At 49.4% G+C, this 27,724-nt stretch overlaps 2 protein-coding genes across 2 annotated transcripts in view; one reads left to right on the top strand and one right to left on the bottom strand.

Moving 5' to 3' along the window:
* MTOR (mechanistic target of rapamycin kinase) overlaps positions 1 to 27,724 on the bottom strand; it is a 132,841-nt gene that overhangs the window by 55,780 nt on the left and 49,337 nt on the right. The window contains exons 26-28 of the mRNA XM_049618104.1: positions 22,211 to 22,353; positions 19,456 to 19,618; positions 19,204 to 19,349 (exon numbers count right to left, since the gene is read on the bottom strand). Coding sequence (XP_049474061.1) covers positions 19,204 to 19,349; positions 19,456 to 19,618; positions 22,211 to 22,353 — 452 coding nt within the window. The remainder of the gene's footprint in view (positions 1 to 19,203; positions 19,350 to 19,455; positions 19,619 to 22,210; positions 22,354 to 27,724) is intronic.
* Positions 5,568 to 11,656, top strand: ANGPTL7 (angiopoietin like 7). The gene is made up of 5 exons (XM_049618106.1): positions 5,568 to 6,170; positions 8,577 to 8,677; positions 9,259 to 9,453; positions 10,114 to 10,312; positions 10,530 to 11,656. Exons 1-5 carry the CDS (start codon positions 5,801 to 5,803, stop codon positions 10,697 to 10,699), a joined length of 1,035 nt encoding a protein of 344 aa, XP_049474063.1. The 5' UTR covers positions 5,568 to 5,800; the 3' UTR covers positions 10,700 to 11,656.

Genomic DNA, 27,724 nt, shown 5'->3' with positions numbered 1-27,724 from the left:
TGTTGCTATGTGCCACCAACATGCCACGGTCGTTCTTCCTTCTAGTGCCGAAGACTCGTTCACTCTATGAATATATCACAAAGTATCCATCTTCCCGCTGACGGGCATGTAGGTGGCTGTCAGCTCTTGGCCGTACGAGTGCTGTCCCTACACACGTTCTTGTACTGGCTTTGGTGCAAGGGTGCTGGCGTTTCTGTTGGGACCCTACCAAGAAGTAGCACCTTTGGGTTACAGGGTGTGTTCTGCTTTCGAGGACACGGACAAATTGCTCCCCAGAGTGGTTTCGGCAGTTGACATTTCCACCGGAAATATCTGCAAAGCCCAATGGCTCCACATCCTTGTCAACACTTGGTACTGTCCGTGTTTCCCATTGCAGTGTGTGTGTATTGGCGGCATGGGAGAGTTTTGATTTGAATTTCCATAATGACTAAGGAGCTTGAGCAGCTTTTCATATGTTTATTGGTCTTGTGGAGATCTTCTTTTGTGAAATAAGTGCCTTGTGACATCTCTTGCCAATCTTTAAGTTGGCTACCTTTTTCAAAGTTGTTTGAGAAGAGCTGTATGTATACTCTGGATGCAATAAACACAAAGATATCTATTGGAGATAATCTTCCTCCCTTTTCGCTCTGTTCGTGGTGTCTTCTAATGAACAGAGATGACTCTTTCTATTGCATTTGATAATGTTTTCTTGTATGGTTAGTGCTCTTTGTATCTTGGTTAAGAAATCTTTGCTTACCCCCAAGATGCCGAAGATAATAGCCTATGTTATCTTCTAGCAGCTTTGGTTTTACCTTCCACATGTGGAACGGAAGCCTCCTCTGAACTTGAAGTTTTATGTGTGGTGTGAGGTAAGGGTCAAGAGCCCTCTTCTCCCCGTAAGGCTACCTAGCTGACCTGGAAGAACTTGCCGAAAAGACTGTGCTTTCCTCAGTGTTCCGTGGTGCCACCTTGTCAAAAATCAACTGTCTACACACATGCGGGTGTTTCTGGACATTTGATTCCACTCCATTCATCTGTGAGTTTAGCCTTGTGCCACCACTACGCTGCCTTTAATCACTTACAGTAGCTTTATGATAAATATTGATTTCTCGTAGTTTAATTCCTCCAAATTTATTTATCTTATTCAGAAATGCCTTCACTATTTTTATCTTTTATTTTATGATTATTTTTTAAATGTTTATTTTATTTTTGAGAGAGAGAGAGAGAGAGAGAAAGACAGAGGATCTGAAGCAGGCTCTGAGCCAATAGCAGAGAGCCTGATGCGGGGTTCAAACTCACAAATGGTGAGATCATGTCCTGAGCTGAAGTCAGATGCTTAACCAACTGAGCCACCCAGGTGCCCCGCCTTAACTATTTTTAATCCTTTGCTTTATTGAACCAGAAATGAGGTAAAGTAGTTAGGATTTGCATCACCACTGCACAGATCTGTAAACTCAGAGAAATAATTTGCCCAGGGTCATGGAACTACCAAAGATGGGAAAGGATTAGAACCCAGATTTGTCTGATTCTAGACCCAACTATTTCAAGCCCTTCATATACCGCCTCCTTAATCTTCAAGCCAGATGATCCCTTCGGGGCATTTAATATGAACGCATTACAATTTCAAGAAATACGGATGTTCTAGGCCGTCCCATTTCCAGTTAAAAATCTTGTGGGGCAAGTACAAAAAGCCCCTTTCCCGGTGAGACTCAGGAAAACAGAGCAACAAGGGTAAGGAGCTGCTTAGATTCCTTCCAGAAACTCGTCTGTCTTCAGAGTAGCAATCACGCCCCTCACGTGGACTCCTCGGGGCCCTCAGGCCTGGCTCCCCTCCACCTCTCTGGCTTTACTGTCCTCCGCCCCTGACTCTTAAGCCACACTCAACTACTTACGTCCTCCTACTAAGCCAAGGTCTTTCACAAAGCTGCACCTTGCTCAGAATGCCGGCCTCCCACCCCTGGCTACCTCCTCCTTTCTCTGTGAAACCTGGGTAGCACTCCCCTTGGGAGGCCTTCCGGACCTCATCTGAATTGGGCACTCCTCCTCCTCTGTGTCCCTCTCCTAGCATGTCACACTGTCCCAGAGCTCAGCTGTCTGTTTCTCCAACTGGACGGTGAGGCAGTTGAGGCTGGGCCGGCATTGTTAACGATGCTCTGCAATTTACATGCTGGCTAACAGAACAGACGTTTGCTACAAAGTCTGAGCGCAGAGACAGACTCTCTTGCTAGGTGCTGTCGTGAAATAATAGACTCTAGAAGGAAGCACAAGAGAAACGATTTCTAACACGTCCAGAATGCACTCTGGTACAAGTGGCAGATCAGGAGACTTAGGGAAGAGATGGATGTGCCTCCTGGGGTGGGTGGCATTTAACTGAGGCAGAAATAGGACTGAGCAACAGGAGTGTCAGGTATTGGGGCGTGTGGGTGTGGCTCAGTCGGTTAAGTGTCCGACTTCGGCTCGGGACATGATCTCGCGGTTCATGAGTTCGAGCCCCGCGTCAGGCTCTGTGCTGACAGCACGGAGCCTGGAGTCGGCAACCTGCTTCAGATTGTGTCTCCCGTCTCCCTCTCTCTCTGTCCCTTCCCTGCTCGCACTCTTTCTCTCTCTCAAAAATAAATAAACATTAAAAAAAAAAAAGGAAGAAGAAGCGTCGGGTATTAAATGGCCGCAAACAGTAAGGCAAAGCCGTGACTAAGACTTTAGGAGAAGTAAAATATCCCCATAAAGAACACTATTAAACTAACAACGAGGCAGGCAGGTTCTTCTGAGATGTACTCATGCCACAAACTGAGAGTCCGGTTCTAAGGGTAGCTGTTTCCCTCACCAACTGTGCAAGTGGTGGTTTAAGGGCAGGCAGGGGCAGGAATATATTAGCAAAGGAGGAGGCTCTCCAATCGGGACGTTTTCGAGACAATGCGACATGACACTCCATTTGCGTGGAAGGAGAGACCACCTCTAGGTCTTACCCAGCTCTGTAATCCTCAGGCTGCTGGAGGCTTCCCGTCCTTGGTGCCAGCCCAAGGCAGTACGGCCCAGACTGTGAAGTGTCTGAGAACTTCCAGGCTAAGTAAAAGCTCACTGGCTTTTTCTCATTAAGACTATAAATTTGATTTTCACAAACATCTTCCCCAGGAACACCAAGCTGACCCTCTTTCACCAGCAGCAAAATAGAGAAAAGGAAAAACTGCAAGATGTCCAACACAGGCTTTCCTTATTTTCTCAGTTAATTCCCATTTTTATGGTCACTTTATCCACTGAAGGGCAGAGAAGGTAAAAGCCTCTTGGAGAAGGGAAAACTGGTCTCGTCCTCCACATTCTTCCTGGTTTTCTCCACTGGCTTAGCTGTACTCAAAACAAGGGCTTACTTTTCTTTCTTTCAGAAACTCAGAATCTAGGACATCGCAGGGTTGTGGATGTATGCAGGATTGATAATCTTCCGGCATGGGAAACACTCTTAATTTGCTATTTTTTTTTTAATTGGGAGGGCTACTGGCATTTGGGCAGCTTAGGTGATTTAAGAAAATCTTCAAATAAGGAAAGCTTCTGTCTCTAACTTGTACCTCATGTTAGAAATAGGCTTTCAGCAAACAAATGTCAGAGAGTAGGCATTCATGCTAACAGCTAGGTGCTTCTGATCCAAACCTATGAACCCCCAGAAGGGATTGCTACATGGGCTGCAAATACAAATGACTGATTCACTTTCTGCCCAGATATGAAAATCTATTCGTAACAATTTCCTGTTTGGGCCGGGGAAGTGGCCACTGGGAAGAACAAACAGAAAGTTGGCTGGGAATCCATAAAGCTCCACTGATCCTCTCTCTATCACGTTGCTGCGGGGGGAGCACCAGGACGGCAGGGTCACAAGGGATGCCCCACATGCCTGTGTGGCACAGGGCAAAAGCTCAGTGTCAGCTGATGGCTGGGAGATCGACGTGAAGATCCTCACCGGGTTCAGGAGGCCGTTGGATGCGGATGGTTGGGGCTGGGGTCGTGTTAGTGAAATGAACTCCATGTGGCCGAGACCGCAGTGCCCAGCTGGGCTGGGTATTTGCGAAATAAGAGCGGGGACTGGCTGCCAATTCTAAACAGGCTCTTCTGAGAGGAATGGCAAGCTGCTGTGGGGGGGCCAGCCACACCCTCACCCCTCAGGAGGCAAGGGGACTCAGGAAGGGAGAAAACGAACCCTGGGACACCTGAGCCACAACCGCTTAGTGATTTAAAGGGGGGGAGAAAACCTGTTTGGTAACTCTAGCTGCTGAACAGAAATGACCTTCTGAGGCCAGAAGTGCCACCTGTAAAGGGACTCCGGGGGGCATGGCAGGGAAGGAGGGCTGTCGGGCACCAGGACCCACATGGAACGGCAACAGGACGAGGTCTGCCTCGGTGGCTCCGTAACATGGAAGCAGAAAGAGCACGTTCCAAAGACAGGGGCAGTTACTGCTTAAGGATGGAGAGGCCTCTGTATTCGTTCTCAGTGAAAAGCTCATTTTAAGTATTTAAGGTCTGCCGAAGCCCCAGGTTTTTCCCATTTGTTTTCAAAGGAGTAGTGCCCTTCCGTTCCAATACATGAGAAGTGACAGCATCCCTATTTTCAGGGACGTACATCAGATATAGAGAAGAGCTTCGGATTTGCAAACTGTGTTGTACAGGAAGAGGGACATAAGACTGTCGATATGGGTTAGGTGACAGAGATTCTTTTCCCTATGATTTAACGTACGTTCCAAGTTTTGAATCACGGGCCACGGATGGGCCTGTTCTCCGCTGTGCCTACAGACCGACGGAAGTACATCGGCATGACCGTGCCAGGACCGTGTCCGGCACTCCTGAGTTTTTGTCCCTGCCGTCCTCTCCGACACCTCCTTGTCAAATGCCACGTGCGAGGAGCCAATACGGGCCCACTTGTGGAAGAAGGAAGTACGTAAGAAGAAAGATGACTGAGCAAATCCTGTGGATACAAACCACAAAGCCTTTTTTTGCTTCCTAAGATGCTTACTCTTTCTATTTCTAGAGCTCTTCTAAGTTGGAGATTTTCCACCGTGACAGCGTTAGATCTAGGCGGAACGAGGGTTTTGTAAAACATCATTCTCTGAGTGATGATCAGAAAGAGGAATAACCAGCCTTGTTAAGAGCACACTCAGCAGGATGCCAAAATATACCAGATCCTCATATAAACAGCATGGATTACATTAACAGGCCTCCCTGGGTGAGCGGGAGTCGTATTCCCAATTCTCTTTGCCTACCTTACAGTCACCCCACGGTTATGTAACCTTTAGAACGGAATTTGGAAATTCTTCCGACCCTGCCCTGCTCGCTGATAGAGCTGAGCCAGTGGCTGGCAGGGGCATAATCTACCAGGCGAAATTGGAAACACACAAATTCATAGTCCTCTTGTCTCAGCCCAGAGACTGTGCAGGCAAGGAAAGAAAGACTCGCCCCTGTGTCCCTCCTCCCCTCTGGCCTAAGTTTACGCTGACTTCACCCAACAGGCACCTGACCCTCCCAGATGAGCTGGGAGGGGCTAAGGCACCATGCACGGCCACAGTGGGGGTGGAGGTGCAGGCAGCAAACAATATTTAAGATGCTGAGTTTGTAGAGCGTTCAGGCTTGGGAAGAAAGGTACAGGGAGCCCAGTTAGGCTGCACTTTTAAACCCAAGCTTTGAGAAAGGCTAAGAAAGAGCAAGGGAGGACAGAAAGCAACAGGGTGGTGAGCCCATCCGGAGTGAAAGTGCACAGCTGTAATTTGCTGCAGCTTTGCAGACCTCAGCCGGGCATACCCAGATCCCCCAAAGGAAGATCCTTCCCCACCCAGGCCCGCGAAAGATGCTGAAAAAGACTCTCTCAGCTATGGCCTGGCTCTGCATTTTCATCACGGCCTTTGTCAGCCACCCAGCGTGGCCACAGAAGCCCCCGAAGCGCAAGACACCTGCGCAGCTCAAGGCGGCCGCCTGCTGTGAGGAGGCGAAGGAGCTCAGGGCCCAGATTGCCAATCTGAGCAGTCTGCTGAGCGAACTGAGCGAGAAGCAGGAGAGGGACTGGGTCAGCGTGGTCATGCAGGTGATGGAGCTGGAGAGCAGCACCAAGCGCATGGAGTCACGGCTCACAGACGCGGAGAGCAAGTACTCGGAAATGAACAACCAGATCGACATTATGCAGCTACAGGCAGCACAGACTGTCACCCAGACCTCGGCAGGTAAGGAGAACGTGTCCTCACGCTACCTGCCACCTTCTCGTTCAAACACCGGAGCGTCTCTGTGTGGCATGGTTTCTAGATGGCTTGGCCATCAGAATGATGACTGGGGGTTCTTTGGGGGTGTATTTTCCCGGGTACGTGCCACCGGCTCTAATGTCCTGTAAATTTCTGTCAATTTCCTCAATGTCTGCACAGTCTCTTTACTCACACCATGATTCAGCATAAGGAAGGTATGAATCCCCATCCCGGAGCGCACAGGGACGACGTGGTTTGCCCAGAGTCACATTGCAAGCCTTAGAAACAGGGTTTAAGTCTCCCTGATGGGTTCGCTTCCTCACCCAGAGCCGACAGGCTGCACCCACAGTCCTAAGGAAGCAGGATTGAGCACCAAAACTGTAACATCTATCGTTGTAAGAACCAAGTTTTGCCAAAAACAGTTCTCCTGTGTCCCTAAGATTTAGTGGAATGGGCATTAATGGGTTTTTGTGTCCTGTCTCTGCAAACCTGACTCTGCCCACTGGCTCAGAATTAGGTATAGATGCTGCCTAGAGCCAGAAGAAGAATTCCTTTGGGTCAGGAAGGAGAGGCTCGAGGTTCCTCACTTCTGAGATTTCTATTTTCCCCCAGGATCTCAAATAAAATTCTCCCATTACAGCAAATAAGAAAATGCGATGCCGAAATCTGGATTTTTGGAAGCCCCCCACGTCAGATACATCCAATGCTTTCTTTCCTAAAATAACTTCTGGTTTCTAGTTAGGTTGGCTCAGACCGGCTAAGGTGAATTTATTGCTCAGAGAGAAGAAACTGGGGTTTCTGAAATCATCAGGAAATTGTTACTTGTCAGGCGAATATCCTACAGATATGTCATTTATTACTGATATAAAAACTTTCGGTCACATCATAGACCAAGTCAAGAAATAGAAGAGGGTGAGTCACTGGTGACTCTCAGTTCAAACGGAGAAAAAGCTTTAACGTGAAATAAGCTTAAACGGCCCGTTACCCAATAAACCACCATGTGAAAATCACTTCCTAAGCATGTACTTCCTGCCCCTCAGTGTGGGACTAGAAAGGTATCCTCAGGACATTTTCCAGACAAGCGCGTCCCGATTTGGCCTGGCGCGGCAGAGCGGGCCAGGCGGGACTCTGATTGTGCCGCCTCCTACTCCTCCAACTGGGGTTTTCTCCCCTCCCAGCAGGGAGCTTCTTGGGGGTCAAAGGCAGCTCTCCTGCTGGGCCTCCTACTCTTCTAGCCCAGGACATCCTTCCTCCGTTTTCTTCTCGATTGCCAGCTGCTGGGTCACCTTTAGACTCTCTAAGCAGGTAGCTCATCAGAGAAAGCAGTAAGTTGATGCTCTCCTCAGTAACAGAAAATGAAGGACGCTGATGGCAAAGGCACACATCTCCCCCTCCCTCAATGTGCTCTGCCTGGGACAGTTCCTGGTGGCAGTGAGCGTCTCTCGAAGGGCTCTTCTCGAAGGCCCAGCACAGGGGCCTCCAAGAAAAGAACCCCAGAGACAGAGGACAGGAAGCGTCTCCTGGACAGCAAGAGTTCCCGCTCTTTGAATCCCATCAGGAAAGGCGATTTCTTTGATATTTGAGACCTGGAGACAAAATCTGGCACAAAGCTGTAGCCCCAAGATGGCCAAGGAAGCGTTTAAATCAACCCCAGGGTGAACACCAGCCTGTTCGATGCTCTGGTTTGCTTGTTTTAATAATGCTGCCAGGGGAGGCCTCCACGGGTTCCTCAGGGTGTTTGCACTTCCGTTTGAGGAATGAGCAGTGTTAGACGAAGCAGGGGGGGGGGGGGGGGTGGTTCGGGGAAGAAGATGTTAAACTGATCTCCCTTAATTAGGGTCCTAGTAGGCAATCTAGATAAAAATAGCCATTCTCAAAGGTAGAAATAGCCATTCCCTCTGAAAAACCACCCCCACCCCCAAATAAACCAAGAAAACAACAAAATCAGACCCTATGAGATGCTCATGACGTACGTGGTAATAAGAGAGGCTAGCGGTCCCAGAAGTGGAATTTATTAAACAGGCGCATCTATTACGTGGCCCTCGCACACTGTAATGTTCCCAGAGATCGTGGCCTAGAAGAATAGAACATAGCGGGATGATCTATTTCAGAGTTAACCTGAAACCACCTGTTTGACGGTCCCATTGATGCTGCTATCCAGGTGAGGGCTTCCCCACCACCAATGAAGCCAAAAGACACCTCCTTTTGGTCTCCCACTGGCCACACCCCTCCAAAACCCAGACCCTGTCTAGTAATGAACACTCGTGTGAATTGCGTGGTAGAAATGAGATCTCAGTTTTTAAACTTTCAATGGAGACGGAGCACGAATGCCCACCTGCCGTGGAGCCCCTGGGTTTGGATGCTCACTCCTGCGGTTTGCTCCTATTACAGACGCCATCTATGACTGCTCGTCCCTCTACCAGAAGAACTATCGCATCTCTGGGGTGTACAAGCTTCCTCCCGATGACTTTCTGGGCAGCCCTGAGCTGGAGGTGAGGTCACCAGAGCCCACGGCCCAGGTTCTACCATCGGTCCTCTGCCCCCTCACAGGGCGGGGGGCAACAGGACTAATCATGGTCTAGAGAATGGGAAACTCAAGACAGAATCAAACACACCGAATACCCAGAGAGCTATCCACACACACACTCAGTTTGTGGGGGGGAAAACCCCTCCCCCGGCATCTCTTTTGCCCCTTGAAATCATTACCGACCAAACACCAAATCTTCCGACACAGATAATTCTATAACCTCCACCCGACTTGTTGACATCTCTTGCCACGACCCAGAGCAGTTATTCTTGGGGGGGAGGAGATGAGAGAGAACATGTAGAGAGCACACATGGATTTTCTTCTCTTCCAACTATACGTGCGCTTGCCCCCCTCCTCAATTTTGACAATTCTTCCTTAGCAAGCCACCACCACCCCACTCCTGCTCGCTGACACTGGGGTAGAGTCGTAGTGAGCCCGCACACATCCACTGGCCCTGCGGCAATGGGAGGGAGGCGACGAGGCCTGCCCTCGGGCTCCTCTGCCTGCCTCTGTGGGTCCCTGACCAGAGCATCCTCTCTGCCACAGGTGTTCTGTGACATGGAGACGTCAGGCGGCGGCTGGACCACCATCCAGAGACGAAAGAGTGGCCTCGTCTCCTTCTTCCGGGACTGGAAGCAGTACAAGCAGGGCTTTGGCAGCATCCGTGGGGACTTCTGGCTGGGCAACGAACACATCCACCGGCTCTCCAGACGGCCAACCCGGCTGCGTGTGGAGATGGAGGTGAGCACAAGGCCCCTAGGACTGGAGCAGGTGCCACACCCAACTGTGCACGACTCTGGGGGCGCCCTTTCCACTCTTGCTGACTACAGGCCTGTGTGCTTATTACGGCGCTTTTCCTGCAGGCTGTAGTGCAGTTGAGAAGAGAGTTTTTCCTATTTGCTCCCAAAAGCGAGGCTGCAGATACACAAGAGGCTGGACTCGGGCCAGAGCGGGGGGATCCAACAGTCAGCTGTGCTGACACACTGCGGTCCCCACTCGGGCCTGGGGCTTGAGCTCCTCTATGTGCAAACCTTATCGACACTGACCGGTGACGGTCGTGAAGGGAATGGAGGCCCCGCTACCTTCTCCAGTGACTCTGAGTGGGACACAGAGACACACACACCCACACCTCACAGACAGACAGGGACAGGAAGGAGGCAGACAGAGGGGCTAATCCAGGCCAGATGGCGACTCAGGAGCGAGCCTTGCTCTGGGACCCTTGTTGTGTGACTCCCAAGCCTAGTGTGGTAGCTAGAGGCAAACAAGCGATAAAGCCTCGCTGGGCCCCCGTGCAAACAGACAGACGGACGTGTGGCTGCGAGCCGAGAGAGGGAAGGCCGGTGGCGTGGCGGGAAACAGCCCCCGCGCTGCTTCTTTAAGGCTCCACCTGCTCCCCAACAGGACTGGGAGGGCAACCTGCGCCACGCCGAGTACAGCCGCTTCGCTCTGGGCAACGAACTGAACAGCTACCGCCTCTTCCTGGGGAACTACAGCGGCGACGTGGGGAACGACGCCCTCCTCTACCACAACAACACGGCCTTCAGCACCAAGGACAAGGACAACGACAACTGCCTGGACAAGTGCGCCCAGCTCCGCAAAGGTGAGGTGCGGGGGGGGCTCGGGGGCTGGTCCCAGCGGGGAAGGACCAACTTAAAGCCGGATTTAGAGCCGCACGGCCCGGCGTTCTGGCTTTGGCACTTCTGACTGCGGAGCTACGGTTCGAACGGCAGCTCCGCCAAGCCTCCTGTCCCGTGTGTCCGCCGTTTCCGGGGCGGGGACGAAGCGGGCTCACGGCCCCGATCTCTCTCTTGGGCCAGGCGGCTACTGGTACAACTGCTGCACAGACTCCAACCTCAACGGGGTCTACTACCGCCTCGGGGAGCACAACAAGCACCTGGACGGCATCACGTGGTACGGCTGGCACGGCTCGAGCTACTCCCTCAGGCGCGTGGAGATGAAAATCCGCCCGGAAGACTTCCAGCCCTGAGTGCAGGCGTGCCGGGGGGGCACGGCCAGGGAAATGGGGACAAACGGAGGCTGGGTGAGGGCAGGGAAGGGGAGGAAGGGAGTGGACAAAGGGTAGGGACGGAAAATGGCCTAGAATCTCCAACGAGAGTCTGTCTCTAGGGAGCACAATAAAACTGAGAGGACAAGGACGTTACATAAATGGGATGAATTATTTAAACACGATGGGCCATCACACAACTTCCCAGGGGCCTGGCCCGAGTGGGCTCTCTGTGCCTGTGATCCCTGACATATCACTCAAAGCCTCTCCTTTCCACTTGATTTTTCTGTAAAAGGAAAGTAATTATGACATCACTGTATCTATTTAGTTGAAGGTCTAGGTTATGTGAGGGGAGAAAATAGACCCCTTTACTAAAAAGAATCATGTGATTTTGATCTTCAAGGAGAGGCCTTGGGTGATGGAGGAAGGCATAAAAGAGAGGAGTGGTGGGGGAAAGGAGTTTCGAGTTTTAAATCCAATCCAACGAAATTACCTTCAGTCTACACATTTTTTCTTTAAAGACAGAAATTATTCTGCTGGCAGTGGATTGACCCAGGAGGGATCTCCAGGGTCCCGGGCCTGGCGGCAGGCCTCTGCCTCCTCCCTGCTCAACGTCAATCAGGGTGCAGAGTGCTGAAAGGCAGAAGTGGGTCTAGTGGCGGCTGGGGAGTTCCAGTAGGAGGTGGGGAAAGTCCCTCGTGGATGCTTGCACAAAACTGCCTGAAGATATTCAGTCAATACAGATATATTGGTTTTTATTTTTTACTTTGTAAGAAAAGGGCTCAAAGAGCTTCCTCTTTTGCCTATAAAAGTGGCTGCAAAATGAAGGTAGATGACACTATGGTTAATGATTCATGCTGTTTATAAGCATTTTGCTTTGTAAAAATACAACACTGTAGGATGTTGTGAACATTTGAAGTTTCCTTTTCCTTCCACAATAAATTCTTTTAAAACTTGTTGGTTTTTAAATTATCACCATTACCATTCAGAGCAAGGTAAAAAGCTTAAGGGAAAAACCAGAGGGTGAGCAGTGAGAAAGAGACTGATTTTGTTACAGTCTTTAGGGAAGCGAAAAGGTGAAAAGGCAGGGGCCGACAAGGGCAGCAGCCGCTGGGAGAGGTCAGATCTAGCCACCTAATCACCACGGAGCCCAATGCCACTGCCTGGCTTCAAAATACTTTCAAACCAACACTCCTACTTTCTTTCTCCTTGAGCAAACTAACACAGAGAGGGGGCATGTCTTCAGCCGTAACAGATGCTAAATTCATTTTGAGTGGTAGGAAGTCATTTTTCCTTGCCAAAAAGAACCATTCCCTTGAGCCAGTCAGTGTAAGGTGAGCCATTACTCCTACTCAGTGTTCCCTATTGTACCTATAGTTCTTGGGCTGCTGGGAGCCTGTTTAATCTTAAAAACAAGAACGCGGGGATTTTCCAAGGAACAGAGTGAGCAGAGAAGAGGTGCGCTGCAGCAGGGCATTCCACAGGACAGGCATTCAAACAAACTCCCCGAGGCAGGAGGGGAGTCTGAGGCGCCAGCAGCCGGCGCAATACTGCCTGGAAAGTGAGGATAAAAAGATCAGGGGGTTAAGAGAAGAGCAGGAGAAGCGTAAACGCCTCTGGCAGAAGTAGCTAATAATTCTCTCTCTCATCTCCTCTAACCCCACAACCAAAAAAACATCTGAAGCTCTAGGCACCAAAGGCTAAAATCAATAAGTGGGCTCTCCTAGAACTAAAAAGCTTCTGCACAGCAAAGAAGCAATACGTTGAAAAGACAACCTGCAGTATGGGAGAAATGATTTGCCATCTGTAGCCCCTCGTGAAGAGTTAATATTCAAAATATATAAAGGAATCATACGACTTAATAGCAAAAAAGTAAATACTCCCAATTAAAAAAAGGGCAAAGGTCCTGAATAGACATTTTCCCAAAGAAGACATTCGCGGAATGGCCAATAGGTACGTGAAAAGGTTTTCAACATCACTCATCATCAGGGAAATGTAAACCATCCAGTGAGGTATCTTCTCATACCAGGTATGATGGCTGTTATCAAACAGGCAAGAGACAGCAAGTGTTGATGAGGATGTGGAAAATAGGAAACCCTTGTACATCGTTGGTGGGAATGCAGATGGGGAGATTTTTAAAAATAAAATTACCATATGATCCTGAAATTCCACTTCTGGGTACATATGCAAAGGAAAGGAAATTAGTATCTTGAAAAGATGTCCGTATTCCCATGTCCACTGCAGCATTATTCACAATGGCCAAGACATGGAAACAGCCTAGGTGTCTGGTGACAGATGAGTGGATAAAGACACACACACACACACACACACACACACACACACACACAGAGGAATATCATTCAGCCATATAAAAGAAGGAAACTCTGCCATTTATGATGACATGGATGAATCTGGAGGGCATAATGCTAAGTGAAATAAGATAGGAAAAGAAAAATACCATATGGTATCCCCTACATGTGGAATCTAAAAAAACAAAACAAAATGAAACAAAAACCATAACCACCACCTGATTCCACAGAAAGAGAACAGAACCATGGTTGCCAGGGGGTGCAGAGAGCCGGGGAAATGGGGAGACAGGTTGAAGGGCACAAACTTTCCACTGTAAGATGAGTAGATTCCAAGGATCTCATGCACGGCATGGGGACTATAGTCAGTGTTGCACATTTTAAAGTTGCTGAGAGTGGGTTTTAAGTGTCCTTATCACGATGGGAGTTAACAATGGGAGGTGATGGATGTGTTAATGATCTTGAGCTTGATAAGCATTCCATAATGTGTATCAAGTTATCATGTTGTACATTTTATTTTATTATTATTATTTTTAAGTGTTTATTTATTTGGGGGGAGAGAGAGAGAGAGAGACAGAGAGAGAGAGAATCCCAAGCAGGCTCCATGCTGTCAGCACAGAGCTGGATGCGGGACTCAATCCCGTGAACCGTGAGATCATGACCTGAGCCAAAACCAGGAGTCGGATGCTTAACCGACTGAACCACCCAGGCACCTGCCTTCATGTTGTACATTTTCAATATACACAATTATATTTATTAATTATTCCTTAACAAAGTTGGGGTGCAAAGCATCTACACCGTCCTAATCCAAGCCTATAGTTGCTGAAACTCACTCCTATTTTTACGTGTACACAATTGTGTAAACAGAAGTATAAATTTTTCGTGACAATGTTCATGTTGGAGGACGCCCCCAGCCACTTAACCTACGGTGCGGATTCTGACCAGAGCCACAACTTTCCAAGCACGTCTCCGGGTGCAGCCAGAGGACAGACACCAAGGATTCAGAGAGGAGCCAACACAGTCTCTGGCCCTAAAGAGGACAGAATCACCAGGAACCAAAGGAGAACTCAGTGTCATCCCGGAAAGTAAAGCACATTCTGTTTCATCCTCCACGAGGTATGCTGCTGCACAGGAAGTGCCGGCCCCTGTTTTTGGTCTTAATTCTGCTAATCTCAGTCAGAAAATTCTTAAAAAAATGGGATTACTTGCTAGGGTTTGGGCAGTGATGAAAGCATCCAGCTTGGATCAGACACTTCCTTCTACTTTGGGTGAGAAGCAGGTCCTGTGGACTGAATGTGTGTGTCCCCCCCAAATCCTACGTTGAAGTCAATTCCCAATGTATTCGGAAGCGGGGCCCTTGGGAGGGGATTAGGTCACGAGGGTGGGGTGGCTCACGGATGGAATTAGGGCCCTTATGAAAGAGACCCCAGAGAGGCTGAGCTCTGCTTTCAGCCACGTGAGGACACAGTGAGAAGGTGGCAACGTGGCAACCTGGAAGAGGGTGCCACCAGTACCCAACCGTGCTGCTCCCTGACTGTGGGCTGCCCAGCCTCCAGAGCCGTGAGAAGTCAAAGCTGATTAAGCCCCCGGTCCGTGGTATTTTGTTACAGCGGCCCGAATGGACTGAAACAGGAAACTGGTACCAAGATGCGGGGTGCTGCTGTACCAAACACCTAGAAACGACGAAGTGGCTCTGGAACAGGGTGATGGGCAGAGGCTGGGAGAGTTTTGGGCTGCATGCTAGAGAAAGCCCAGACTACCGTGAATGGACTCTCAAAGGCAAATTCTGGTGAAAGCTCAGCAAGAAAAAAAAGAGAACCAGAGAGAACGCTTCTGTCTTCTTAGAGAACATGCATAGTTGTGAACAGAACGGTGATAGAAATATGATGGTAAAGGCCATTCTGACGAGTTCTCCGACGGAAAGGAAGACGGGTTATCGGGGAAGAGAGAAAAGGCAAGCCTTGTTATAAAGTGGCAAAAATTTTGCCCGAATTGTGCTCAACGCCGTAGTGTTTGGTGGAAGGTAGAACTTGTGAATGATGACCCTGGGTATCAGCTGAGGAGATTTCTAGGCAAACTGAGGAGGAGTGGCTTGGTTCTTCCTGACTGCTTAGGGTAAAATGAGAGAGGAGAGAAGCAACAGCGAAAAAGGAGCCGGGACTTAAAGATTTGGGAAATTCTCAGCCTATCTCTGCCGTGAGAAATGAGTGCGTGCATTCGGGGAGAGCACGAAGGGTATGGCCACGTGAGGCTTTGCTCAGGGGACTGGGTGTCATGAAGCATGGACCTAATCAGCTACTCTGGCAGGAAAACTACCACATTGAACAGACGGGCAAAGAGACAGGAGGGAATGAAGGAAGGCTGTTGAACTTCCTGGATTTTACAGGACGGGACTATGGAGCTATTTGGCTGTGAACAAGAAGAGAATGATCCTGAAGTTGATTCAGAGATCAGCAGGGCTGCCTGCTTGTTTTCAAACAGGAGGACCATTGCCTTGCTTTTAACAGGCCCGTGAACTCTGCCCAAAGCTGTGGGGGTAGAGCCACCGCCGGGCCGTGTAGCGGGCGGAGCTGTGGGGCCAGGACCTCTGCCCTAGCAGGTCCAGAAGGCGGACCGTTACCCAGAGGGCTTGGAGAGCAGAGGATCCAGCCAAAAGCGATTACTCTGGAGATCTCATGAAGTTTGCCTTGCGTGGGACCTGTCACCCTTTCCTTCTTCCCCGTGTCTCTTGGAATGGGGATGGCTCTCCTGTTACTGCCCCATCAGTGTATTCTGGAAGCATGTAACTTGTTTGTTTTCACAGGTTCGCAGCCAGAGACAAATTTTGCCTCAGGATGAACTGTACCTAGATTCTCAAGTCTACCCCTGATTTAGATGATATTTAGATGAGACTTTAGAGCTGATCCTGGAATGGGTTGACTTTGGGGCTGTTGTGATGGCATGGATGGATTTTGCACTTAAGAAGGACATGCATTTGGGGGGCCGGGAGAGGAATGCTGTGGACTGAATGTTTATGTCTCCCCAAATTCCTGTGCTGAAGGCTAACTCCCAGTGTGATGGGATTGGGAAGTAGGGTCTTTGGGAGGTGATCAGTAGACCGTGATGGTAGAGCCCTCACAAACGGGATTAGGGCCCTCATCAAAAAACAGCCTGGGGGCTCAGTCGGTTGAGCATCCAACTCTCGGTGTTGGCTCAGGTCATGATCTCATGGTTTGTGAGTTCAAGCCCTGTGCTGGGCTGTGTGCTTTCAGCACAGAGCCTGTTGGGGATTCTTGCTCTCCCTCTCTCTCTCTGCCTCTCCCCTGCTCACGCGTTCTCTCTTCCTCTCAAAATAAAAAGAGACATTAAAAAAAAAAAAAAAAAAAAGCCCAAAGAGCTTGTTCTCTGCTTTTTGCCGCTTGAGCACACAGAGAGAAGTCGTCCGTGGGGCAACCTGGAAGAGGGTGCTCTCCAGAACCCAACGGTGCTAACATCCTGACCTTGGACTTCCCAGCTTCCGGAACTGTGAAAAGTGTTTCTTGTGTAAGCCCCCCGTCTATGGCAATTTGTTACAGCGGCCCTAATGGTCTGAGTCAGCAGGCACTAGACCTTAACCTAATGCTACAGGCTAACCAAGTAAAAGCCGGGGTGTGTGTATGTTTACAAATAATTCAATACCGTTTAATCCTCTGTTCCCTTATGAAGCAATTATACTTACTGATATATACAAGCTTTGAGGAGATGGGAGTCGTTTATAATGTCTCACTGTGAGCCTGGTTTGAGGATTACATGTGAGATTTAATTTGTCCTGGAGTAAATAGTAGAAACGTCAAGAGGTGGGAAGTCAGACCAGTAGCAAGAGAAAAGTACTGTCAGCACAGCACAGCTTTTAGATACAAAAACAAAAACTAAGGAACAGCTGTGCAAAGACATTTTTGTGAACAGTTAACCTGATTGTTTCAAAGAGAATTTAAGGCGGTCGACTCAAAGATAGATACCAGAATAACCTTTCAGAAAGGGCACAAACAGTGAAGGCAAAGAGCAGGAAAGACAAAAGAAAGCTGGGAGGGGAGAGAGGGCGGCAGACAAAAGAGGTCGAGGGTCTGTCGTCTGTTAGAGGTCAAGTTAGAGTCTATTAGAGGTGGGCCAGCTGTGAGGCGAGCTGTGAGCTCCCCGGCAGCCACTGCGAGGAAGGGAGTTCAATCTATCACTGAGGAGCCGTGTCTCCAACACGGGACCCAAGCAGTAACTCAGGGACACGCAACCACCAGCGGTGGGACCCCTGGGAGGAATTTCCACGAGGCTCGGCTAGAGGACTGGGGTGGTGCTGGGTGCACATTCTCTAACAGCACCTTTGCCTAAGCCCGTTTCTTAAAACTTTCTGTGGGGACGACGATGGCAGAACATTGCCACAGTGCGTAGGAAGTGCAGTTTTCAGTGGGAAAAGCGGCCAGTGGAAACAGAAAAGTGACGTTACGGGAAGACGGGAGGCGGCACTGTGAACTCGGCTCAGTCAGGCCGGGACAAAACCGGAGCTCAGAGCACTGGCTCCATCTGGGAGCACAGGTCTCTATTTGTCTGTGTTCTTTTAAAGTTTTGTTTTTTTTTTTTTTCAACGTTTTTTATTTATTTTTGGGACAGAGAGAGACAGAGCATGAACGGGGGAGGGGCAGAGAGAGAGGGAGACACAGAATCGGAAACAGGCTCCAGGCTCCGAGCCATCAACCCAGAGCCTGACGCGGGGCTCGAACTCACGGACCGCGAGATCGTGACCTGGCTGAAGTCGGACGCTTAACCGACTGCGCCACCCAGGCGCCCCATCTATTTGTCTGTGTTCTTAAGGTCAAGATCAGTCTGCAGGGATTTCTGAGGACTCATTTGCAGTTATACTGGCATAAGAAGTTAATGGCTTTCTTGGACACTTTTCCCGGCCTCTGACTATACCTTCCTGTTACAAATCCGTATATACACTAACGCTTCTGTGATTGTTTCAAATACGGAGAAAAACCTGGGGTGGCACCACGGAGGTTTCAGAGAGCTGTCAAACAGAGAAAGCTCAGCAAGGAAACTGACACGCAAATCTGGTTCTTTGACACTGAGGTTATTATATTCAGTTGCCAGATTTTCTATCAGTTATCAAGGAAGACAATATTACCAAAGCCGGGGGGGGGGGGGGGGGGGGGAGAAATGCAGGTTTTCACATCTGCTGGACCTAATCTGAAATGGAAGCCGACCCCAGAGGATGGCATGTTTATATCTGTCGGTATGTGATATCGTAGAAATCAATGGTCTCTCCAAGTTCACTTCACTTGGACAAAAACATGACTCTCTCGCCTTTTGGTCACTTTTTAAGGTGTTTAAAGGAATACTCAGCATTGACTCAAAAGCAGGCCTGGCGGGGAAGCTGGCTATTTGATTATTCTCTCAAATGAAGGAAGCACCACACACAGCAGACTGTTTCAGCCACAAAGGAGGTACTTATTAGCTGGGTGATTTTCCCCTAAACTATCTGTAGTGAAACAATCAACCGTGTTAGCATTTACATGAAGATAATTAGATCCCAGAGTTAATATTCTCTGATAATCATTAGGGGAAGCGAACGGTTCTCTGGGAGCTGGCGCTAACATTTGAGGCTGCTTCTAATTTCGTAACAGCAGAAAATTTATTAAACAACCTATTTTTGTCCATGCCCAGAAGACTCAAAACCGTCTTATGAGAGGAGAACGCATGACCAAACCAAGGGAAAAGATCACTGAGTCTCAGACTTCGCTCTGCCTCTTAGATTCAAAGAACCCCAGAGGAGGAAGACTCGGGCAGCAAAACCCCAGTGGCCCTTGGGGCAGTGGAGTCAGTACTTTACTCCCACCAGAGACGGCGATGGAACCCCCGTGTCAAATTCATCGCTCCTAGGCTGCTACTGCCCCGGAATCGCTTCTGGACTGATTTCCCTGGGACAAGCAGGCCCAGGTTGGAAAACAACGGGAGCCCATGTGCTGAGGGTTAACAGAAGTGACAATTACGGCTCCGACAGCGGGGAGAGCCGTCCGCAACCACATCGCATTTAAACGTGCTGGCCGGACCGGGCGGCCGATTTCACGGAGCAGAAGTCTCCACGTGACAGCGGCGATTTGGTACCAGGCGGCGGAGGGGAGAGAGGTCATTTCAGATGAAGGCGGCGATTAAAAAGGGTTTCGAGCCTACCTGATGAGAGACTCTAGGATGGCGGGGGTGGGACCTTTCTGGAACTCCAGCTCTTTGTAGTGTAGTGCTTTGGCATATGCTCGGCACTTGGCGGCCCTCTCGCCCAGCAGGACGATGCCGTTGTCGTCTCTCAGTGGCAGGGGGCCCTAGGGCAGAACAGAACCCACAGCGTAGGAGCGCGGGGGCCGGGCCACTTCTCCCTCCCACCTGGCTCCTGTCGGGCTCCATCCGGACAACGGCGGAGCATCTCACCTTGTCACTGTGTTCCATGAATTCAGCCAAGTTTAAGAGAGTTTGCGTGACTTCGGCGATGTCCTGCGAGGTGAGGGCCAGCTCGATGCTCCTGATGAGTTCATCCTGCTGGTCTTCGTTCAGTTCAGACCAGCAGGACACAAACGCGGCGTTGAAAAGATCCCTGAAGGCGGAGAGAGCGGAAAAAGATGTTGGCAATGCCTCTCGTGCCTCTGCCCGGTGCCATCAAGTCACACCCGCCAATCTACTCCCGGCGTCACTGACTTTGCTCGGACACACAGACAGGTGCTGTCCATCAGAACGTGCTGGAAACGCGCTGTATCTGTCCGATACGGTAGCCACTGGCCACTGAGTACCTGAACCGTGGTGAAGTGTGCCCGAGGAACGGAATGTTAAGTTCTGTTTAATTTTAATTCCGTTCGTGCAAGCACACGTGGCCAGTGACTCCTGTATTTACAGCGCAGGCACAGACGCTGTGCGCACAGCAAGCTGCGTGGGGGTGCGAGGGGCAATAGCCTGTCTCACAGGCACGTTTCTTAGCAGAGTTTGCATTTTTTTCTCTTCAGTGGGAGGGGGGACGAACAGAAAGGGGACTTCCAGCACAGAAGTTGGCATCAGCCGATTCAGAATATGATCATCTCCAAAGGATTCTTGGGATCCTTCTCAGGTAATGTCCAAATTCCTACGATCGGAAGCGGCAGAGGCAGCACCTATGACTGCCTTTCAAAACACGACCAGAACCCTTAGCTGAATGGTCACAGACGCACAACAGGACTTAAGAAACTAAAAGCGTTAGCGAATAGAATCCCGAAGGATCCCCTACGCCAACCTCACCACTGGAGACCTGGAACCAGAGGTGTCATTTCTAAGATCACTACAACTACTTTAAATCATCAAAGCATCACACGAACAGACATATTTGCCGTGCCCGACGACATCTGAACTTTAATCCCATGCCCTTTTGTGGTGAATGGTGGGGGAAGGGGCTTGGAAACTATAAGATATGCTTATGATGGATGGGTTGAGCATTTCATGCCTCTACATATGCTTTTTATTACACATTAAAAAAGGTTAAACCAGACCAAGCATCTAATTTTGGAATCTTCTGGAAAAAACAAAATGTGAAATTCAAAGGATAACACGAAGACCAAAAGAAGTCCCGTGTAAATTAAGAAATAAACTTTCTGACCTACATCCAAGGCCAAATGCACACAGTTGGCACTACAGTGATAAACGCATACGTGCACGTTTTATCACAAGCCTCTTTTGGATGACGTTGTGTTCGAACATGACCTGGGGCAGAAGAGAGATACGCTCCATCAGCTGAGCATGTGAAATCTGCACACTGTGCGACCAGGGAAATCCTAGGAACTATTTTTAAAGCATAAAAAATAGCATTTTATGCCCCATTATAAATAATTATCCGTCATAGAAAAATCTGGAAAACAGAAAAACATTAAAAAAAATACTCCTTAGGCCTTCCTACTTAATCACTGCTGTATTACTTTCTAATCTCTTCCCTCTGTACAAGTGTTTTTAATAGTTGAAATCACACACACCATCTTGTATTCCATTTCGTTCGTTTACATTATACTGTAAATCTTTTACATGCAGTGAAACTTTTTATAAACCAAATCTTCAATGGCTGTTTGAGATTTATTATTTAAAACAGTATTTTTTTTATGGCAAATTCTATTTCTCAAAGATGGCTGCCACAGTCTCTCTTCTTCCACATGTTCTCCTAGAATCTTCCTACTCCCCTATCGATGGACAGCATCCATAATCTCCTCCCCGTGAATGTGAGTGGGCTTCTGTGACTGCCTTGAACTACAGAGTGTGGCAGAAGTGACACTGTGTGACTTCCAAGGCCACGTCATACAAATATCATACACTTCTGCCTTGTTCCCCTGGGGACATTCAGTCTTGAACCCGCCAGTATTCTGTGAATGATCCCCACAGAATGAGCCACACGGAGAGGAACGAAGGCTCCTAGCCAGAGCAGTTCCCACTCAAAAGCTCCAACGGGGCGCCTAGGGGGCTCAGTCGATTAAGTGTCCGACTTGGGCTCAGGTCATGATCTCACAGTTCGTGGGTTCATTCCCCACATCGGGCTCTTTGCTGACAGCTCGGGCCTGGAGACTGCTTTGGACTCTGTCTCTCCCCCTCTCTCTGCTCCTTCCCAACTCACGGTCTCTCTCTCTCTCTCTCAAAAATAAACATTAAAAAAAAAAGCCCCAACCTGCCAGACGTGTGGATGAGCCACCTTGAAAGTGGGTCCTCTGACCCCCGGACAAACAGCCCCACTGACACTGAAGCAGAGACGAGCTGTCCCCACAGGTCATGTCCAAACTGCAGATTCATGAGCAAAACAAATGACTGTCGTCGTTTAAGACCAGTAAGTTCTGGGGTTATGTGTAATGCAGCAGTAAAGAATTAGAGTATCATTATTATCGGAAAGCAGTTAGAGTAAACCGTTACATCGTTGTTTTCAGAGTTGTAAAGGACGTTGTAATTAAAATTCTGGACCTAAATCTCAGCAAGGTTAAGATGGGTGCTTTTCCTGTGACATGAGCTTGTTCAATTTGCCTTTTTATTTTTTCCACCACGAGTTGGCAAAATTAAAAATACTAGCCCCTTTTACTGCTACCGCTGATAAAAAGGAACTTATATATGGTTTTCTCTGTGCTGAGTCTCTTGATCCCACACTGAAGCGGGGGGGGGGGGGGGGGGGGGGGGGCGGCTGGCCACGACATACCTGGCCATCGGGTTGTAGGCCTGAGCCAGGGCCCAGCACGAGCGCAGGGAAGGTGAAGACGAGTCCTTCAGGAGCTCCAGACTCAGCCGCCTCAGCCATTCTAGCCAGTCATCTTTGGAGACCCTTCTGGCAGCTCCCCAGGCCTGCGATCCCCAGGCGACAACGGAAAACCATCAGCTTCAAGGGCCAGTTGTGAAGAGCCCTCATCTATTTAATGATTATTCTGTCTTTGATTTATGAAGTCGTTACCTCCCGTGACCAAATTCCCTCAGAGCGCAAATACAAAAGAGTAACATCTAATTAGCAGTCATAAAACAAAAGCGGCAACCTTTGGAATATAGCACGATAAAGAAAAAGACTGTTTTACAACTCATTTGTGCCGGACCCTACCTCTATCAGCAAAGCCAACAGCTCTACAGACCCATGATGGATGGGGCCGTCACACACAGGATGCGTTCAACAAAGTCTAACGCCCCCTGCAGTGTGTGATGGGCCCTGGGCCCTCTGCATGAGGACACTGGCTCACCTGACAGCAGAGGGTCACACAGGGAGAGGGAAAACTCTCAGGTTCACGCTACCGTGAACCACGTTACGATCAGGCGAGCCTGAGCCCAGAGCGCACGGCACTGTGGCGGAATGGGACAGAAGGAATGGAACAGATCCAATTTTTACTTTCTGATCTATTCCCTCCAACTTTCCTCAAGACTCTGAGCATTCCAGGCACGGAGGGTTATGACCAGGGGAAGCTCAGGGAGCAGGGCGGGAAGGTCCAGCCTCTGGAGCTCGGCAGCTTGAGCTCAAACAGCTGTTATCTAACTCACTGGCTGTCTGACATCGGGCAAGTTACTTCTCTGTGCCTGTTTCCTCACTTGTAAAATGAGGGCAATAGGTCCCACCTCATAGGGTGTTTTAAGGATTAGTTAGGTTGAATATGTGTAAGAGATTTATACCAGTGCTTGGCACAAAGTTAGCGCTCCTGTGAGCACCTGTAACTGCGAAGTCAGGCACACCAGTGGGAATCCTGGATCCGCCACTCGGCAGGTGTAGCACTCTGGGCAAATTACTTGTGTTGCATCTAAGCCTCAGTCTTCTGCATCAAGGGATAAAATATCTAAAGTGCCCGGCTGGAAGGGAAGAGCAAAAAATGATTGCTATTATTATCAAAATGACATTTCTTTAAACTGGCCTAGCCCAATTTTTACAACATACCCTTAAAAAAATTTTTATGTTATTTTTTTGAGAGAGAGAGAGAAAAAGAGAGAGAGAGAGAGAGAGTGCGAGCTGGGGAGGGGCAGAGAGAGAGAGGGAAAGAGACATCCCAAGCAGGCTCCACGCCATCAGTGCACAGCCTAACATGGTGCTTGATCCCACAAATCTCAAAATCATGACCTGAGCCCAAGTCAAGAGCTGGACACTTAAATGCCTGAGCCCCCCAGGCACCCCTAAAATATATTCTTAGAAGATTTTCCAGGGGCTCCTGGGTGGCTCAGTCGGTTGAGCGTCCGACTTCAGCTCAGGTCATCATCTCACGGCTCGGGAGTTCAAGCCCCGCGTCGGGCTCTGTGCTGACAGCTCAGAGCCTGGAGCCTGCTTCAGATTCTGTGTCTTCCTCTCCCTCTGCCCCTCCCCCACTCATGCTCTGTCTCTCTCTCTCTCTCTCTCTCTCTCTCTCTCTCTATCAAAATTAAACATTCAAGGGGCGCCTGGGTGGCTCAGTCGGTTAAGCGTCCGACTTCAGCTCAGGTCACGATCTCATGGGTTGTGAGTTCGAGCCCCGTGTCGGGCTCTGGGCTGATAGCTCAGAGCCTGGAGCTTGTTTCGGATTCTGTGTCTCCCTCTCTCTGCCCCTCCCCCGTCCACACTCTGTCTCTGTCTCTCTCAAAAATAAATAAATATTAAAAATTAAAAAAAAAAAACATTCAAAAAAAAATTTAATAAAAAAAAAAAAGATTTTTCTGGCAGAACAGACACATGGATCTTCCCTAAACTAGGGAAACTGAGTAAACTAGAGCAGAGGTTCTCAAGTGAAATTGTCCAGGGAATGAAAGACATCCCCATGTGCTACACCACCTAACCATCAACAACTCAACCTCTCACTTCCCTGGGGTCACCTGGAGACCTGCACTGGCTTCTGATGAGTTATCAGTGAGTGACATCATATAAACTATTATTTTATGTCAGAAACTAAAAGAGAGATGTTACGAGACAAACTGAAAAACTACATGCATGATTCTCAATGATCATACAATGAGAACCCTGAACCCGGAAGAAGACTGACACTACTTACTTGACTTTTAGACCTTGTTCTATTGAACAAAATGGGAGCATCAAGTTCTTTTCTATCCAGAGGCTTGTGGCTTCCTCCCTACACAAAAGATCTCTGAACAGCTGCTCTGCAGTGCATGGCATTTAAAAAAAATTTTTTTTTAATGTGTATTTATTTTTTTGAGAGAGAGAGAGAGAGAAAGACAAAGTAGGAGCGAAGGAAGGGCAGAGAGAGGCGGAAACACAGAATCCGAAGCAGCCTCCAGGCTCCGAGCTGTCAGCACAGAGCCTGATATGGGGCTCGAGCTCATGAACTGCGAGATCATGACCTGAGCTGAAGTCGGACACCCAACCAACTGAGCCACCCAGGTGCCTCCCCTCCACAATTTTTTTTAATGTTTTTATTTATTTTTTTAGAGAGAGAGAGACAGAGTACGAACAGGGGAGGGGCAGAGAAAGACAGGGAGACACAGAATCCAAAGCAGGCCCCAGGCTCTGAGCTGTCAGCACAGAGCCCGAGGCGGGGCTTGAACTCGTGAGTCACAAGATCATGACTTAAGCTGAAGTCAGATGCTTAACTGACTGAGCCATTCAGGCGCCCTCCCCCTTCAAAAATTCTTTTTAAATGTTTATTTATTTTTGACAGGGGGTGGAGGGGAAGAGAGAGAAGGAGACAGAGGATCTGAAGCGAGGATCCGTGCTGGCAGCAGAGAGCCCGATGTGGGGCTCGAACCCACAAACTGTGAGATCGTGACCTGAGCCCAAGTTGGATGCTTCACCCACTGAGCCATCCAGGCGCCCCTTCGGTGCATGGCATTTTAAAAGCTGAGGACATACAAAAGGGAGGATCACTAATGTCTTTTCCCTCCAATGACGTGAAGTTGAGCCTGGGTAAGGCGGAGGTGATTCAGCACAGTGGTTAAGAGACTTGACTCTGTAGTCACGACACCCAGGTCAAATCCTGGCTCCACCACTACCAGCTGACGTTGGATAAATTACTTAACCTTTCAGGGCCTCAACATCCATGTCTGTACGGTGGTGACAGTAATGACAGCACCTAACTCGTAGGGTGAGGGTTAAATGAGTCAATGTACATAAAGTGCTCGCACCAGTGCCTGACACGTTGAAAGCACTCAACAAATGTCGGTAGTTACTATTGCTATCGTTATGGTTAGCGTTTGAGAAATGGTAGCAACTGAGTGCTTGGAAAGCTTAGCTTCACGGACAACTGCGCCATCTATCAGACAGGCCGAGTCTCCCATATGGGCCTATCACTGAAAACATAACCCACTCTTGCTTCTCTGGGGTCTGTAGTAACTGTTGACACCTGCCACCGTCCCTCTGCCGCCACCCGCCGTGGGCTGCCTCAGCCGGTGACGCTGGCGCATGTTGACAGGACATCAGCTGATTCATTTAGAACGTAAGCCCAGACAGCCTCTCCTAGGACAGTAAAGCTGCTGAAAATCCTGGCGGGCATCCTAGAGGCATATACGAATGGTTTTTCTGTCTCTGGTCCCGTGTAACTCCTCTATTAGCACAGCCAGTAGAAAGATGGCCGAGGTGGCGCACTGTCGCTCTGAAAGCGGCTAAAAGCGGGGGCCGCGCTGACCCCGAGCGCTCAGCACGCGAGTACGGGGAAGCACAAACGGGTCTGAGAGTCAGCGCCGGAGATCCTGCTGAGGCCTTCTGGACTGGCTCTGTTCTCTCAGGTGAGATAACCTAGAGACTCTTTCTTCCTTCTGTTTGGCAAGGGGGACGCTTTTTTCTCCAAGTCCTGGGTAGAAAGCAAGCCTTCCTGGAAGCAAACTAGACTACTGGGGAATTTCCTAAAATAGCCCGAACAAAGCTCTAAGAGAAGGTGGACAGCTGCCTGGTTGGAAGGACATTCTGAACCCAGGCGGGCTGAAAACACATCTGGGTGGAAATGTGCATCTGGCCTCTTTGCCCGGCCCCTCCCTGAAGTGTGAGGTGTCAGCAGGGTGGCCTCGACAACCGCCCGGGAGTGCCGGGTGACTGGTGACCTTTTCCTTCTCCTGGAGTCCCGGGCTAGCAGGACACACTCCACAGAGGGACAGCAGCGTCACGCCTGCCCCAGGGGTCTTTCACCACCTCCCTCTCGGATCATCCAACGTTTCTCAGCAGGGGTCACTTTATAGCTGGCTGTGCGGGTGCAGAAGCCTGGCTCAACAGTCAGTGATAGGCCTCAGTGGTCCCAAGCTGTGTGTCAACACACACGCGCGCGCGCACACACACACGTGCTCAAATCGTTACGGGCTGGGCCAAAAGCAGAGAACAGGGCAGCTGGGACCCAATCCTGCCCAGTTCTTTATCTCGGTCCATGCCACACTTGAAGGGCAGCTGCTGTGGGGCAACTGCTAATGAAGGAAGACTCCTACGATGGTGAAATCCAAACAGGGAGCTGCTTACAGTCTCCAGAAGCACTGACACTAATACAAAACGTGGGAAATAAGCAACCCGGTGTATGTATTTAAAAGTCAGGAACGTCACCATTATTCTGCTCCAATCGACTAGTGATGCTTTGAACCCGCCTATTTTTTGAGTGGATGGCTGGTGGCATATATGGTGAGACTACTGGTTACATCCCAGGCTTTTGTCAGCACAGAGAATTCGGTATTTGTCTGCAAAGATCTAAAAGATCTTGCTGGGGGTGCCTGGGTGACTCAGTCAGTTAAGTGTCTGACTTCGGCTCAGGTCACGATCTCACGGTTTGTGAGTTTGAGCCCCGCATCAGGCTCTGTACTGACAGCACGGAGCCTGCCTGGAATTCTCACTCTAGGCCCCTTCCCCGCTCGCTCTTGCTCTCACTCAAAACTAAAATAAACGTTAAAAAAAGAAAAAGCTTGCTACTCAAAATGTGGTCCGTGGACCAGCAGCAGTGGCCTTACATAGGACTCCGGTAGAAATGCAGAACGTAGGCCTGACCTTGGACCGCCTGAGTCTGAGCAAGTATCTTCCACCCGCTGCCAGCATTCGGCGAGCCCTGTGAGTCTCGGGAGGCTGAGAAGCCCCGCTTTAAAGGGCCCGCATCAGTCTCGGTGCTAACTAAGGAGCTCACTGGTTTTGCTCCAGTCATGTAAGAGATGAGAATGTTACTCACAACGAAGGACTCTATCAAAGCTGCAAGGAAGTTTAGAACTTTGTTCTACATTTACTCTCTATTAAAAAAATGTGTAATTTGGACACCTAGGGACAGACAAAATGACCTAAGTTCACGGTACCTAGAGTTTC

The sequence above is a fragment of the Panthera uncia genome (genome assembly GCF_023721935.1).
Source record: "Panthera uncia isolate 11264 chromosome C1 unlocalized genomic scaffold, Puncia_PCG_1.0 HiC_scaffold_4, whole genome shotgun sequence".
NCBI classification, from domain to species: domain Eukaryota; kingdom Metazoa; phylum Chordata; class Mammalia; order Carnivora; family Felidae; genus Panthera; species Panthera uncia.
This window is presented reverse-complemented; position numbering and strand designations above follow the sequence as displayed.

What these genes read in the sequence shown, in the direction of transcription:
- ANGPTL7 (XM_049618106.1), top strand. Translation starts at nt 5,801, where the DNA reads ATGCTGAAAAAGACTCTCTCAGCTATGGCCTGGCTCTGCATTTTCATC. An exon ending in TGGGCAGCCCTGAGCTGGAG is followed by an intron (nt 8,678 to 9,258) that starts GTGAGGTCACCA and finishes TCTCTGCCACAG; the next exon opens with GTGTTCTGTGACATGGAGAC. An exon ending in GTGCGCCCAGCTCCGCAAAG is followed by an intron (nt 10,313 to 10,529) that starts GTGAGGTGCGGG and finishes CTCTTGGGCCAG; the next exon opens with GCGGCTACTGGTACAACTGC.